The sequence below is a fragment of the Hippichthys cyanospilos genome, chromosome 10 (genome assembly GCF_059441005.1).
Source record: "Hippichthys cyanospilos isolate Australia breed blue-spotted pipefish chromosome 10, RoL_Hcya_1.0, whole genome shotgun sequence".
Lineage (NCBI taxonomy): Eukaryota > Metazoa > Chordata > Actinopteri > Syngnathiformes > Syngnathidae > Hippichthys > Hippichthys cyanospilos.
Window position 1 is genome coordinate 6563403 of NC_142378.1, and position 14899 is coordinate 6578301.

The window sequence follows — 14899 nt, forward strand, 5'->3', positions numbered from 1 at the left end:
TTGGCCTGCAAGCTAAAATAAAAAATAAAAACAAAGAAATACACACACCTAGCAAGGTTGCTTTGCAGGTTACACAAGTCCGTGCGTGCGCGCGTGCGCGCGTGTGATTTAATTGGTGTGCAGAAGAATGTGTGATGCTGTCGCTTCACGTTAGCGTCGTGAATGCTGAGCTGGCACATTTTGCCCGATTGGCAAGTTTGGACACTAAACACACAATCCCCCTCCCGTGCACAAACACACACACACACACACACACACACAAACACACACACACACACACACACACACACACACACAAAGAATGACGCACATGAGCGAGCAGCAAAGTCTCGTCCCGACTTGAGTTTGGACCTGCTCAAACCCGTTTGGGGCCCGGCCCAGCCCGGCTCGGTGCCAGCGCCACAAAAGCAAAGCAATCTCCGTGCGCGGGAACGCCTTGGAGAACCCGCCGACGCAGCTGTCCCGGTGACGCTGGTGACCGGTCCCACCCTCGTCCCAACTGTGCCCGTTCCCCCCGTCTGACCCTTTAGGTTCGGTCGCCTCCGGCGTCCCCCAGGAAACGAAGCGAGACGCGAGAAGTCGAGGCCGCGCAAGCAAGCGACTTGCAATGTTCTTTCTCCTTCCGCAATCTCCAAAACACGCTAGCTAAATCGGCCACTCAAATTGCCGGCAGGGGTGTTCAAGGGTGCGAATGATCTGTCCCCACTTAAAAACGGATCTAACAATTTGAGGACGCGAGGCCGAAGGTGCGGCGGCGATCGAAGACGCCGTAGCCTCTTTTGCTTCCGGCCGGGACGCAGGAGTCCCAGTTTGGGGAAGGGAACTCATTGGACTCGTATGACCGCTCGAAAAAGCCTGAAAAAGAGATCGCAGCCGGGATCAACACGATCCCCCGAACGAAGCCGACAGATGACGGGGAAACAAATTGGAAAAAGCCCATCTGGAGAATGGAAGAAAGCATAAGGTTAGGTAGGAGGAACCCCCTTCCGGGCTCAACTGCTCGCACCGGATGCTCAGAGGCCTCGCGGGGCCTCGCGAAGCCTCGCGAAGCCTCGCGAGGCCTGGTGGCATCTTCACACGGCTTAACGTGGCGCAATGTGCTCTTTTTGTGCCATATCGAGTCGTGCGAAGATGCCACCAGGCCACCGCATGCCGAGATCCTCCTCATCATCTGGATGCTCGCGGAGCACCTAGCCGAACGCGGCCGCCAGTCGGCGTGAGAGAGGCCCTCTTCCGCACGTGGGAAGCAAAAGAGCGTGGCCAAGAGGCGCGCGGCACGGCAGCGCCCCGGAAAACCCACGCCATCCGTCCTCCGCATGACTTTTGCTGAAAGCGGCTTTTGTTTGCGCCGCCTGCAAGCGGCGACCCAAATAGAGCGCAACCTCAAGACGCCGGGAACACGCTCCCGGCGCTCGCTCGGCCTAAAAAGAAGTGGCAGCAAACATGGCGGCGAGCGGACTCTGGACCGTTGGCGCGACGAGCGCCACGGCGCAAACGGACAGGCGCAGGTCAAATTTCAGGCTGACGCAAAACGCGCAAACGCAGTGATGTGGCAAAGGTCCCCCCTATGGCCATTCACTCCCATTCAAGAAACATTTGTCCAGTCGCAAAAGAGGTGATTAATATGCCGCGCCTTCAACGTAGTTAAGCGGCCCCGTGCAGCTAAGGCCCTGCCCGACGGGTTGACCACGTCAAGAAAAGGCAACGGCGGCCACCGGGCTCACAAGCCAACACCAGTCTCACCCGACCGGCCCATAAACCCCGAGAAAAGGTCACGGCGGCCGAGCAAAATGGGACTTTTCCTTTTTTATTTCACTGCGGAAATTAGAGTAGCGATAGGCGGCGGGGTTCGGACGAAGACGGGCGGGCCCACGTCGTCCACCTCCAGATAGTGGATGGCCCGCCCGGGCGCCGACGGACGCCCGCTTCGCCCGCGGAGTCGGCGAGGACAGGAATGCTCAAGGAAATTCAAAGCGCCGCGATCGCAATCTTGCTCGAGCCGGACGTGACGTCAGATGTCCGTGGAAAGTTCGTCGGAGGTCCGAGGTCGCTTCCTGCAATGGAATTCCAGCAACTGGCGCGCTTCTCCGCTTTAGTGCCGCTCCTTTGCAACTCTCCGGTCAAAGTGAGGCACGAGGGAGGGGGCACGTCCACTCGCCTCAATCGACCGGCTTGCTTCCGGTCGCTCTTCGTCCTACAACTCGGCCGACTCGACCGGAGACCTAGATGGAGTCGCTCCCTCTTTTAGTCCCGACACTCGTAGCGCACGCAAAGTTCAAAAAAGTTCAAAGTCGTGTTTCGAATGAAGTTTCGAGAGACCTTTTTGTCCTATTTTGCTTTTTAAACACATCGCACATGAAGATGGAGCATTCTGGGAGGCCTTTCTTCTGCGAGAGGGTCTCCTTCGAGTAACCCGTGGGTCGGCGCCCAAATTTGCATCTTTTCACTGATCGGCTCTTGGCCAGGAACCGCGAGACGCTGTTTTTTAATTCCCCGAGGAAATACCTTTTCGTCAATTCAACCTCAGCCGTACGTTGTTTTACTTGCGGCGTATGGGGCGGATAACCTTGAGACAAATGTTCATGAAAGCGTCTTCTATAGTTGTAGGGCAGGCGGTTACACTGAGATCTGACATTTTTGACTGTGTCGCGGCATGATAATGCCATCCGGTGGACACCAATGCTCACGGCGTTGTCGTCCCATCACGGCTTAATAAATGATAGCCTAAGCCGCCTCGGTTTTGGGGTTACACCTATATTCCCGTCTCGTGTTTCAATTGCAGTGCGGCTGTAACTGTTAACAGCAAGTGGAAGTACAAATGTAGTATGAGTGCCCACACTGCCGGATTTTTTTTTTTTGGATGGAATTTCGCCCTCTAGTGGTGGCGGAAGGGTGGGCGAAAAGACACCGACGGACGGACGATTCCGCCCGGCTTGAAAAAAACGACGATGAGGGAAAGGGCGCGGGGCTCCCGCCAATGAGGGAGCGGCAAAATAATGTCGGGTCGCCCGCCGCCGCAAGCGAGCGGCGGAGTCCAACGGGGAGCCGGGCGCGGTCCGAGCCGTTCTGGCGTCACGGCGTCCGCCGTACGCTTCGGCGCAAATAAGAACGGGGCGCGTCGGCTCGGAGCTTGAAGTCGGGGCGGGGCCTGGCGGGGCGGGGCGGGGCCTTCACCTGAGCCCGGCGGCCAGCTTCTCCATGGCGGCCTTGCGCTCCTCGGCCTTCTGCTGCGAGCGGCGCAGCACGTTGCGCAGCTCCTGCAGGTGGTCCAAGGTGCCCTCCAGCTCGCCTTTCACCGTCTTCATTTGGCTCTCCAGCATCTGGGTGTGATGCAGCGAATTCCGCCGCTGGCGCCGGCTGGAGCGCACCTTCTCCTCCAGGTCCTCCACTGCGGAAACACACACGCAACCCAAGAGCTCTTCATATGAGTGGAGACGCCCGTCCCGTCCCGTCCCTTCTTTGTCTGTCTGCGCTTTTGACCTTCCCCAACAAAATGCCTTTTTTGTTTGCTTGAACGAGAAGAAGAGGAAGAAGAACATGACTAGCAAGCCACTGGCCACTTTTTTTTTGTTTTTTGCAGCAGCACCAGTAATAGCTCCAGACGCGCGCGCAAGGCAAAAGAGAGCGGACGCACCCATGTTTTCCTGGACTTTGTCGGGCTCGCTGCGCTTGTCCATCAGGTCTTTGGTCTGCTGCATGAGCTTCTCCATCTTGAGCAGCTGGGCCGCCTTGGTGTCGCTGTCCCGCCGGATCTTCAGGAGTTCTCGTTCTCTCGGGCTCAGTTCGTCCATCGCCGCCCATGCAGGCCGCTCGCTAGCTCGCTCGCGCGTGTGTCTTCTTTTCTCCCCGTTCGTCCTTTTAACGGGCTCGACTCCGCCCCCTTTTGTGTCCCGAGGGGCCGGGAGGACAGGCGGCGCTCAGTCCCGCTCCATCACGAGATGCGCGGCTTCTTCCTCCGAGGCCCGACGGACGCTGGGGGGAAAAGGTGGCGCTTGCTTCCCAAATGATCCCCATTGTCTGCGGAAGTAGCACGTTCCCCCCGCGTTCCCCGTGGTTACTGAAGAGAAGCGCCTTGAATATTTGAGGAAGCTTCCGGAACAGGCCCTGAGAGGTTCCCAAATGTAGCTGAGCGTTCCCGAACGCGAAGCCGGCGCCCTCAAGGTCACCTGCTCAGCTAATGGGGCAACGCCATGGCTGGCTGTTCCGCAGTGTTCCTTAATGTTCCAATGCGGCCAGGGTTCCTGAAAGCCTCCTGAATGTTTGCCGTTCTTCCCAAACGCTCTCGGTTCTTCTTTAATGCTGTTCCAGGCTGTTCCTGAATGCACCTCAAAGAAGAGATGTTCGAGGGCCCCAAATCTTCTCCGATCGTTCCTAAATATTGCTGGCCAATGCCCCGAAGCCTCCTGAAATCATACGAATGCCCCGTAACGTTCCTTCGACTTCCCTCAGGGCTCTGGACGCCCCCTCATAGCAACCGAATGCTGCGAGCGAAGCGTCTGGAATGGCCTTGACCTAAATGTTCCTGCCCGATTCCCAACGTTGTTCGGGGTTCACCCGCATTCCTCCTTCTTTCCAAACGTTCCTCATCGCATGCTGAAGTTGATGAAGGTGGGTCCCAAACATGGAAGAAGCTTTCGCACCCCTTCGGCATTGGAACCGGATGTTTTCCGGCAAGACCTTCTCCAAGGTCTCTGGATGTTTTTGTAGCTTCCCAAACGTTCGGGGACTTTTGCGCAAGTCTCTGCAGCTTGCGCGGGGAAAACAGGCCGCACCATCAACACTCAGGCTCAGCTCTTCCCAGTAGCATGATGCAGGCACACGCGCACACACACACACACACACACACACACGCACGCACGCACACACTCACACAAACACTTGATGGTCATGTGGAAGTTTGTCACACTTGCATGGCCAAACTATTAAAACAGACATGGATTTGACTCTGCAAAACTTTCTTTGGGCCGTGTGCACACATAGAAGCACGTGTTCACTTGACACTGTCGTCTTTCTGTTGCGTTATCTCATCTGAAGAAAATAGAACAAAAATTACACGCTGCAACACAAGGGCTATCAGTGTGACTCCGCGGTATTATTAATAGAAATCCTCTTCGTTTTCATTTACGTCAACATTAGTCCAACGATATTGTTGTTATCAATGCAACAAATCATAACGGTCAATTATTGTTTTGTTTATTTCACTACTTTGTATCGTTTCCTTCCTGTTAATTTTCCTTCTCCCTTGAAATAATAAGACAGTACAGTATTGCCATTGCTACTGTAATTGTGATTGTGATGGTGCGGTTATGGCGCGCTCCGCACGGGGGCGCCGTTTGCCGGGAGCTCGCCTTCGGCCACTTGATTAGGGACGGCGGCGAGACGGCATGAAGAGGAGGAGAAAGCATGGGCATTGGGACGGACGGACGGAAGGACGGGCGGGCGGGCGGACGGGCGGACGGACGGACGGACACGTGTCGCGAGCGCGCTCCCGCCCCCCGCCCGCTCAGATGAGTCACGCACCTGATCGCGTCGACTGGGCGGGGCCCCCGGCGCGCGTGCGCGTCTTCGCCCAATTTACGCTCACCCGTAGAGGCGCGCGTCGCCGATGCGCGCGCGCGACCCTTCCTTCATTTGCCGTCGACGCCTTTCCCGCCCTTTCCACCTCGCGCGTTTTCTTTGCTCCGGTTGCCTCCGGACGGACGGACGGACGCCAACTCGGACGCGCCCGGCAGAGGTAAGAAAAGGTGCACGCGCGGTTGCCAGATGATGAGGAGGAGGAGCAGGACGATGATGACCGTCCTCCTCCTCATCATCGCCATCTTCGTCATCGGCGCCTCCACCGCGGCCGCCATGAGACATTTTTATTCCACGCCTTCGTGTAAGGCGACGCCGCCGTTGCCAGCCGCCCTATAGCGGCATTTGGAGCGGGCCGGGCAGGTGTTCGGTTGCCATGGAAACGCCACGGGCTGTCATCGGCCGGCAGCCCGCCCGCCCGCCTGCGCGCGCCAGCCCCTGCGCGTGCGCGTCGCGTCTACCTCCAAAAACCTTCACGCTCACGCCGTGACACGCTGCGCACGCGCACATTCGCGCGACGCGAACACGAAGGCGCGCGGGGACGCCGACGTACTGCGCGCATAGAAAGTCAGGCGGAAACACACTTGCGCGCGCACTCCTTCAGAAGGCGACGCTCACGCACACTGACGCTACACTCGCACGCGCACGCGCACGAGCTCATCCAGAAAGACGCAAGACGCGAGCGCATCCGTCCGGAGCACGGGCTGACCTTTTCGGCGCGGCCCGGTGAGCCGCCGCCGCCGCCGCCGCCCGATTTGAGGCCGCGCCTTGGGCCCGCGTCCAGATGGCGAAAGCGGAGCAGCGCTACGGCCAGCGGGACGGCTCGGACCAGAACTTCGACTACATGTTCAAGCTGCTGATCATCGGCAACAGCAGCGTGGGCAAAACCTCCTTCTTGTTCCGGTACGCCGACGACTCCTTCAGCAACTCCTTCGTCAGCACCGTGGGCATCGACTTCAAGGTCAAGACCGTCTACCGCAACGACAAGCGCATCAAGTTGCAGATTTGGGTACGTCCGCCCGCCCGCCCGCCCGCCGCCCTTTCGCCTTGCCGACGCCCGTCGGCGTTTGCGCCTTCCGCCGCGCCGAGGCTCGCTATGTTGCACGCCGCTCGTCGGACGTGAAAATTTGCGCTCCGGCGCGTCGGGAACCTCAAACAGGTGTTTTCCGACCCCGGTTCCTTAAGCGGGCAAACGGAGCAACTCTCCGCGTATCGAACCCAAACCGAGCATTTGATTTTGGAAAAGCCACAGGTGGCGTTTGGCCTCTTTTCCGACCGCTCACACGAGAACCTTTTCGGCTTGCAAGCTGGATTTCAATCCACGTGACGGCGCCGTCCTTCTTTGGACGCTTTTGTTAGTGCCGTTGCTGCGGCAACACGCCGTATCCTTTGCAATTTGCGGCCAGGTTCATGCGCGGGGAAAAAGGCCTCTCCCCCCACTACGGGTCCTTACCTTCGTCCGCGGTCCGCACTCGGTCTCGTCCCCGACCCGTAAATGCTGAAACCAAGACTCGCTTATCAGTGGTCTGGCGCACGATGAAAGGGAGCTGTCCTCATCCAAATGCGCAAATAGCCTACTATTCTCTCTGATTGAAAAAGCTACCGGGAATACTGGTCAAAGGTCAAAATGCGTCCCAAATGGATATTCAAAGCAAACGGCATAGGATCATCGAAAACTAGATTCCAAAGTTCCGGCAAAGCCGCGCGAGAAGATAATATCAAAGATGCGGCGATGAAGGCGCGAGAGCGACGGAAGGCGAGGCGAGGCGTGACCCTGGTGACCTCGGCCCCGGCAGGACACGGCGGGCCAGGAGCGCTACCGCACCATCACCACGGCCTACTACCGAGGTGCCATGGGCTTCATCCTCATGTACGACATCACCAACGAGGAGTCCTTCAACGCCGTGCAGGACTGGTGCGTACGCGACGGGCCGGCCGCGACCGTTGTGGGCCGGCCGCGACCGTTGTGGGCCGGCCGCGACCGCTCACCTCCTCGGCCGCCTCCCCCGATGTGTCAGGGCCACGCAGATCAAGACGTACTCGTGGGACAACGCCCAGGTCATCATGGTGGGAAACAAGTGCGACATGGACGAGGAGCGAGCGGTGGCGCCCGACAAAGGCAGGCACCTGGCCGACCAACTCGGTAAGAAGCCGCTTCTTCTTCGCACCTTCCCCGGCGTTTGCCGACCAAAGCAAAGAAAGAAAAAGGGGCGCGGCTAAATCCCGCTCCACCCGCCCACCCAGAGCAAACGCCCGGCTGGATAAACCCTTGACTGGTTGCTGACGGTTTAGCGCGGTCCGAATCGCGGCCGCTATTTCAAAGTGTTTTCCGACTTTGCGAGTCCACGTATGTCGGTACCTGAGCGCGGTTTCCACACTGACGTTGCGCCCTCCCGAGGGAGAAGCCGTTTTCTGTTTGCTATTGAAATGTCCTGTTTGTCAAGCGGGAAGAAGAAAGCTCCGCGCGCAAACGCCGACGGGGGCAAAGCCCGACATGAGCGAAGCCCGCCCGCCCCCGCGGCGGGGCCCGGGGACACGTCGCCTTGAACCTTTTCCTTGCGCTTCAGGTTTCGAGTACTACGAGGCCAGCGCCAAGGAGAACATCAACGTGCGGCAGGTGTTTGAGCGCCTGGTGGACATCATCTGCGTCAAGATGTCGGAGCGCGTGGACGCCGAGGCTCCGGCGGCCCCCGGGACCAAGACCGCCAGGCTCGGCGACAAGCCCGCCGGCCAGCTCCCTCAGAAGTGTTGTTGATAGGCCCCGGCCGGCCAGCCGGTCCCGCCCCTCCCCCGCCCCCACCCAACCGTCCAACCGCCCGCCCGCCCGCGACCAAATTCGAGCGCCCGTCCCTCCCCGCGCGAGTCGGACTTTGGAAAAATCAAAACATCGTGAAAGGCGTGCGCGGTCGTGGAAGCCACCTTCCCCGGCCGCGTACCAAAAATCTTTTGCGCTCACCTCATTTTCATCCCGCCTCGCTCCCAGACCTCATCTTGCAATTTTGACTCTTCTTAAAGAAGGATTTTGTCAAGAGAATCTCCGAATTGGAACGATGACGACGAGGAGGCTTAAAAAAAGCGTCAAATCCCGCCGTTTTCTCGGTTGGGACTGCGTTCCGACTTCAAGTGGCAAAAAGCAAGCGCCTCGCTCCGGCGTCTTTATCCACGTGCGCGCGGCGATTCAAACTTGGCTTCAACGCATCCCGCTGCAGCGATGAGGCGCTCTAAGCGGCCGCGCTCTTACCCGCTTATACTCTGGCTGTCAATCAGGCTTGGAAACAAACAAAGGGGAAAAAAAGAGCGTCTTCTCATGGTTCGGTCTTGGCGACGACGGGGCACGCTAACGTAGCGGGGGGGACTCGAGAAAGTAAACCCCCGCGTCATCCGCGCGCCTCCTATACGATGACGACGATACTATACGCGGCGGGCGGGCGTCGCGAGCGTTTTCGTCTTTGCGCGGCGTATCTTGGAGCAAATTGCGGCGTTTCCATATTCCCTCTAAAGACGCGTGCGAAGCCACGAAAGAATACAAAGGAAAGCGGTGCTTTTTGTCCCGGAGGTCAAAAAGACCGCAGCATCCCGCCGCGTGCTCGTCAAACATGTTTTATGTGTACCACGTGCGTAGATGATGACAATATTGACCCGGTTGATTATTTGCTGGTGACTCTGTAAATGATATAGCGATGTGAAATTATTTTTGATGTTGACAGATTCAGTAGAGACTTTGTGTGATCCTGTTGTCTTACACGTACGTCACTCCCGCGCGGAGAAGAAGCACAAAGTGATTGTATCAACTATTGTCAATGTTTGTATGATTATAGATGCGATTTCATATCACGATTAAAAAACAGGAATACTTCACGCTATCGTTTGTCTGACGTTTGGCCTCGTCGCGGTGTAACGCTCGGTTGCAGGCACGTTTCCGGTGGCCACTTCGCGGGCGTTGCTTCGAACGCTTCTTCAGCCGAACAATCGTGCCGTCGGGCGACCGCAATTCAGAAGAAACTTATCGTGGCGTTAGAAAAAAACGCCTTTTCACATCCCAAGCGCAGTCTTTCAAAATTTTTTTGTCGAAGAATGAATCCAGACGATACAAGTCAGTGTTAAAAAAAGAAACCAAGAGAACAAAACGGTGTCGTTTACTTCAGTGCTTTTTTCCCCGCTCTGCCTCCTCAAGTATTATTTTGAGTCAAAATCAAAATATTGGCCGGTTGTCCTTTTTGGGGAAAGTTAAAAATGGAACATTTTCACTTAGAATAGAAATAACACAAATCAATCGAAACCTGCCCGTTTAGATGCATTTTCAGCAGCCCGTCTTCGAACAAATATTTGTGCTCATTAGAAAGGCGTCTCCAAATGCATTGAAAAGTCGCCGAACGAGCAACCGAAGCGAGTTCCGTAAAGCGTCGAAGAAAGCCGAAGAAGAAGCGCGGGGTGACGTCACGGCCGAGTCCAATGAAGCAGTATTTGTGACAGCGGCAGGCAGTGTGGCGACTGCGTGGCAACTGCCACAGAGTGTCACATGATGCCACCTGTTGCCCCTCTTTCGAGGCATTTCCTTGTTCCTCTGTGGCTATTTTTTCATGAATAAATATAACAGTATATAATTGAGTATAATACAAAAACAGAAACATAATAACAAAAACAATAACGCCAGGGGAAAACAACCAAAAACTCAAAGAGAAATTGTGCAATACACTATTACACAAGTATATTAAAAAGAGTACACACATCACAGATTGTAATTGCTTTTAAATTGTTAGATAGTTTCAAAGTTTTAATATATTGTTTGACTTCATTGATTAGGACAGAGAGTTTCGTTTTTTTGAGAGGCATATTTGCATTACCACGACCGGTGCAAACGAGTAGTCACGAATGAAGCAAATGAAAAGCATAATGAAACGCCACGATCGATGCAAATGAGACGCCACGAGCTATCCAATGAGCTGCAAGCAATGGCCGACATTTCGCCGGTTTTAAAAAAAACAACAACAAAAAAGACAAATCAATACCAGAAAGACCATACTGTTATTTCCCCTAATACCTCGAATGAAACACAGACAAGATTGAAGTTGTTTATTGTTACAAACAAAAAAAATCTTTTTAATCAGGCGGGGTCCTGAGCTGACGCGTGTCTCCGCAGCTCAACTCCGTCCGAAGTTTTTTTTTTTTTCTTCTTATGTAGGCTCAAACTCGAAAGGCAGTCTTCATCGGTTGCTTTTCTTCTAACTGGTCTTTGGCGATTATGGCCACTGTGCGGCCGTTGGCTTATGTCGTGTCGGTGTTACTCGTCGTCGTTTCCGAGAGGTTCTCGGCGCTGGCCGCATTCTCGCAATCTCTGGACAGTGACTTCACGTTCACGTTGCCCGCCGGTCGCAAGGAATGTTTCTACCAGACTATGAAGAAAGACGCCTCGCTGGAAATAGAATATCAGGTCGGCAAAACTCACTTGGGTTGCAAATGGGATCAAGTGATAGAAATCAAGATTTCGGTAATCCATCGGTGGGACGTGTGGTTTAGAATGTCATGACAGTGGTTTTGGGAGCTATAATTTTGGGAGAAAATTAGGTATGCACTTTTCAGATATACTGTATTTATGTAGAAAGAATGTAGGGGATCGGGAAAACGATGCAAACTGTCAGGAATGGACGGAAGGTAAGAACGGTTAGGAATTAGGAAGAAGCAGGTCAGAGAAGGAAGAGAGGACAGAAATATATCAAACTTTGAAGCAGTGATTGGGAACTATAGGTCAAGCAGAAAACTGAAGGTCTGAGGGGGAAGGTTGAGGTAAGGGAGGCAGTAGTGCCATAGAAGGAAGGGTGACCGTGAAGGCAAAGCAGATATCATAGTACAAAATTGTCTTCCATCCATGGAAGGAAGGACAACCAGGTTTGAGGCGGAATGGAGGAAAGCGGCTAAAATAAAAAGGAAGGTCATGAAGAAAAGGCAGAAAGGATACAAAAGCAAATCTCCAGTTATTGTAATAGTAGCAAAATGTTATGCAGTCCTACTTTTGTCCATCATAGGTTTTGGACGGCGCCGGCTTGGACGTGGACTTCTACATCTCCTCACCCTCCGGACAGATTCTCTACAGCGACCATCACAAGTCCGATGGAATGCACACGTAAGTCTAAGATGACCAAAAAAAAAAAACAACAACAAAAAAGAATGAGACAGCAAATTAAAAAATCTCGCTCCCCTGCCGCAGCGTGGAGACGGAGGACGGGGACTACATGTTCTGCTTCGACAACACCTTCAGCAGCGTCTCGGAGAAGCTCGTCTTCTTCGAGCTGATCCTGGACAACATGGACGCCGACGAGGAGTCGGAAGATTGGAAGGAGTATGTCCACGGCACCGACATGTTGGACATGAAGTTGGAGGACATCATGGTGAGTCATTAAATAGAAGTGGTCATAGTTTTGGAATTTTTTTTGTGATATTATGGACCTTTTACAATTCAGTAAATTTTTAGAGGGGACATTTGACTTTGAGGCAAGATAACTTCTGGGTGTTTTGTTGAGGCTTTCTATTGACTTTGTGTGCGGTGTATTTGCTGCGTTTGGTGCAAAGTGACCCTACCCGCCAAAACAGAGTCGACGGCAGGCTGAAGTTGTGAACTCTCACCTATTAGCTCCTTGGGGCCAGGCCAATTGTTTGAGCCGCGACAGCACGCTCCACCCTGGCCGATTGTGTCATAGGGCGCACAGGCGTCGCTCAGTTGAGTGACAGGAAATGGATCTTCCAGCTGGTGTTTTTAGACGTTTGACCTTTGTGCAGGACTTTGATCATTTTTGGGTCATTTTCTTCAACATCATTCTCGCAGCATTTTAGCCAAGGGCTGGAACGCACCTGGAAGTGCGATGACTAAGTGGTCACACCTTTTTAAACTTTTGACATTTTGTCACCATTTGGGTGAATTTTCAGCTCCCAAGTGTTTTCTTTCAATGCTTTCGTTTTGTTGAATTCCTTTGTGTATCCATCGTAACCGAAATCTGCAACTTGACTGTTTTTTCTTTGTTTGTGTTGCTTTTCCTCCCCGTTTTTTATTTATGTATTCATTTTTAAAGAAAAAAATACTTAAATATGTACGTAAATATGCTTTATTTGGTCAGACTTAAAAGGCTATTTTTTTTATAGAATTGTGAGATAAACCTGCAATAGCTTTGGTCAAAAATGAAAATCCATGTAGTAGAGGTTGATTTTTTTTTTTTTTTTTTTTTTTAACTAAATTGCTATTCTTGTGTAACTTAAAAGGAAGAAAATTGCAAAATAGCAACATAAACCTGCAACTGAAAAAGTTATATAGTCATAAATTAAAATCCTCGATAGAGTGCAGTAGAAATAACCAAAATGGGGGGCACACAACAATATATAGTTTTTTTTTTCCCAGTTTTCTGACATTATGCATTAAAACCAGCAACAGAAGCTTAGTATTTGTTTTAAATAAAACAATCGGAATTAATACATGTTTTTCTTAGACTAGTCATCGATTAATCAACAAAATAATCAAAACAATAAATTAGTAAAACTATTGTTTATATGCAGCCCTAAACATTTACATTAATTGCAATTCATTTCGTAAAAATCTGAAATGATTCAGCTAGCCCGCAGCTAAATGATTTTCTATTTAATTGATCATTATTTTTGAATAATTGAGTAATGATTTTACAACTGAAATTGTCCAACTCTTTGGAATTTTAAACTTTCAGTCGTAAACATTCTCAGATTTTTTTTTTTTTTTTTTAGTCCTGAATGAACAAATGCATGCTTTTATTTTGGAAATAAATCATTGGCATTTTAGCCAGTGTTTTGACACTGGAAATGAACCATAAAAGATTATCAGAGCATTGTCATTTTAAAAATGTCCTGTTTTAAATGAGAGGATAAAAATAAAATGGAAGATCGATTATTGAAATAATCATAAGCTGCAGCTCTTGAAAAAAAAAAAAAAAAAGAGGCATTTGCCTGTTATATCCTGTTGACATGTTCTGGTTTTGCTTTTTCTTGCCAGGACACCATCAACAACGTGAGGTCACGGCTTGGCAAGAGCGTACAGATCCAAACGGTGCTGCGTGCTTTCGAGGCCCGCGACCGCAACCTGCAGGAGAGCAACTATGACCGGGTCAATTTTTGGTCGACGGTCAACCTTCTAGTCATGATGCTGGTGTCGGGCGTGCAGGTCTACTTGGTTCGAGCGCTCTTTGAGGACAAGAGGACCATTCGCACGTAATCAAAGCTTTTAGGGTGAACAGGCTCTGTGGAGGGGAAAAAAAAAAACAAACAGTTTGGGACGTTTCAGAAAGACAACAAATGAGCCTCAGATTTCGTTTCTGCTCTGCAATCCACTGGATATTGACATTAAAAGTTCTATTTGTCATCATTAATACTGCTAAGTTTTTGCAACTGATCAGACTCACGGATCAGCTTTTAACATTAGAAGCCTTAACCTAACATTTGTCATACTTTGTTTAGCAGTCCAATGTTAGATAAATGTCAAACACACGTCTTCCTTTCAGAAATACTGTATCGTTTCAGAAATGCGTTCTGCCTAAAGATCCATTCAGCGTTGCATTTGAGTGATTTTCTTTCTGCGTATAATCCACCACCAAGTGAGTTGCTGTCTTTTATTGACTGTTACAATCAGAAATAAAAGTTTGTATGTGAGTGATTTTCTGAGCAGAACTTGTCTCAAGTTCGCAGGTTGAAATATTTATTCATTTACTTGTAAATGTGTAAATTAATAAAATGTTTTTCACTAAAACTTTGTTTTGCTGAGTGGTCTAACCCTAACCTTTAACAGATGTTTTAAACAGCTACATCAGATATTAACAAATGACAAAGTACGAAAGGCTCTAGTGACAACCAATCACGGCTCAGCTTTTAACTAACTAAATAACTAAACTCGCGATTTTCGAAGAAAAATATTAACCTCACCACCAAACCCAGAAAACAGCTGAGCCGTGATTGGCTGTAAGGTAGTAATTGTACATGAAAATATTTAATCATCAAGTTAACTAGACAAAATATTAACTTTTTATTAAAATATAAGTTTGACTTTTAGAAATAAGTTCGATTCCGCCTACAAAGTTTGACACCGCCCGCACAAAAAGCAGTAGAAATGATCATTTTGACGTCCATTCGGGATGGAGAGAGGTCGTACAGCCTCGGAAGTTCGACCGGCGCGTAACAAGCGGCCCTGAAAATACCGTTATCAAAAGTTTTGGTCACAATAGTTCCTCGAAATAAAAATGGCATGCTTGCAATACCATTTGTAACCGGCAGAGAGCACTCCCTGAATGGTTGAAGTTAATTGTGTTTGGGTTCGCTA

General features: G+C 51.4%; 3 protein-coding genes across 4 annotated transcripts; 2 read left to right on the forward strand and 1 right to left on the reverse strand.

The window, feature by feature from the left end:
- Window positions 1-1802: 1802 nt before the first annotated feature.
- On the reverse strand, window positions 1803-4943 carry LOC148416830 (uncharacterized). Its single transcript, XM_088425556.1, has 2 exons — window positions 3635-4943; window positions 1803-3388 (listed from the first exon to the last, which is right to left on the reverse strand). The coding sequence occupies exons 1-2, from the start codon at window positions 3789-3791 to the stop codon at window positions 3171-3173; spliced, it is 375 nt and encodes a 124-aa protein (XP_088281682.1). The 5' UTR covers window positions 3792-4943; the 3' UTR covers window positions 1803-3170.
- Window positions 4944-5446: 503 nt separating this feature from the next.
- On the forward strand, window positions 5447-9432 carry rab3b (RAB3B, member RAS oncogene family). 2 transcript variants are annotated; one of them, XM_088425554.1, is made up of 5 exons: window positions 5447-5734; window positions 6359-6583; window positions 7371-7489; window positions 7593-7717; window positions 8142-9432. In XM_088425554.1, the coding sequence occupies exons 1-5, from the start codon at window positions 5606-5608 to the stop codon at window positions 8327-8329; spliced, it is 786 nt and encodes a 261-aa protein (XP_088281680.1). In that variant the 5' UTR covers window positions 5447-5605; the 3' UTR covers window positions 8330-9432. The 2 variants fall into 2 exon arrangements, with proteins under 2 accessions (XP_088281680.1, XP_088281681.1); XM_088425555.1 differs by lacking the exon at window positions 5447-5734.
- A 1256-nt stretch (window positions 9433-10688) lies between these two features.
- On the forward strand, window positions 10689-14240 carry tmed5 (transmembrane p24 trafficking protein 5). Its single transcript, XM_088424764.1, has 4 exons — window positions 10689-11005; window positions 11598-11695; window positions 11780-11960; window positions 13583-14240. The coding sequence occupies exons 1-4, from the start codon at window positions 10817-10819 to the stop codon at window positions 13799-13801; spliced, it is 687 nt and encodes a 228-aa protein (XP_088280890.1). The 5' UTR covers window positions 10689-10816; the 3' UTR covers window positions 13802-14240.
- Window positions 14241-14899: the final 659 nt, after the last annotated feature.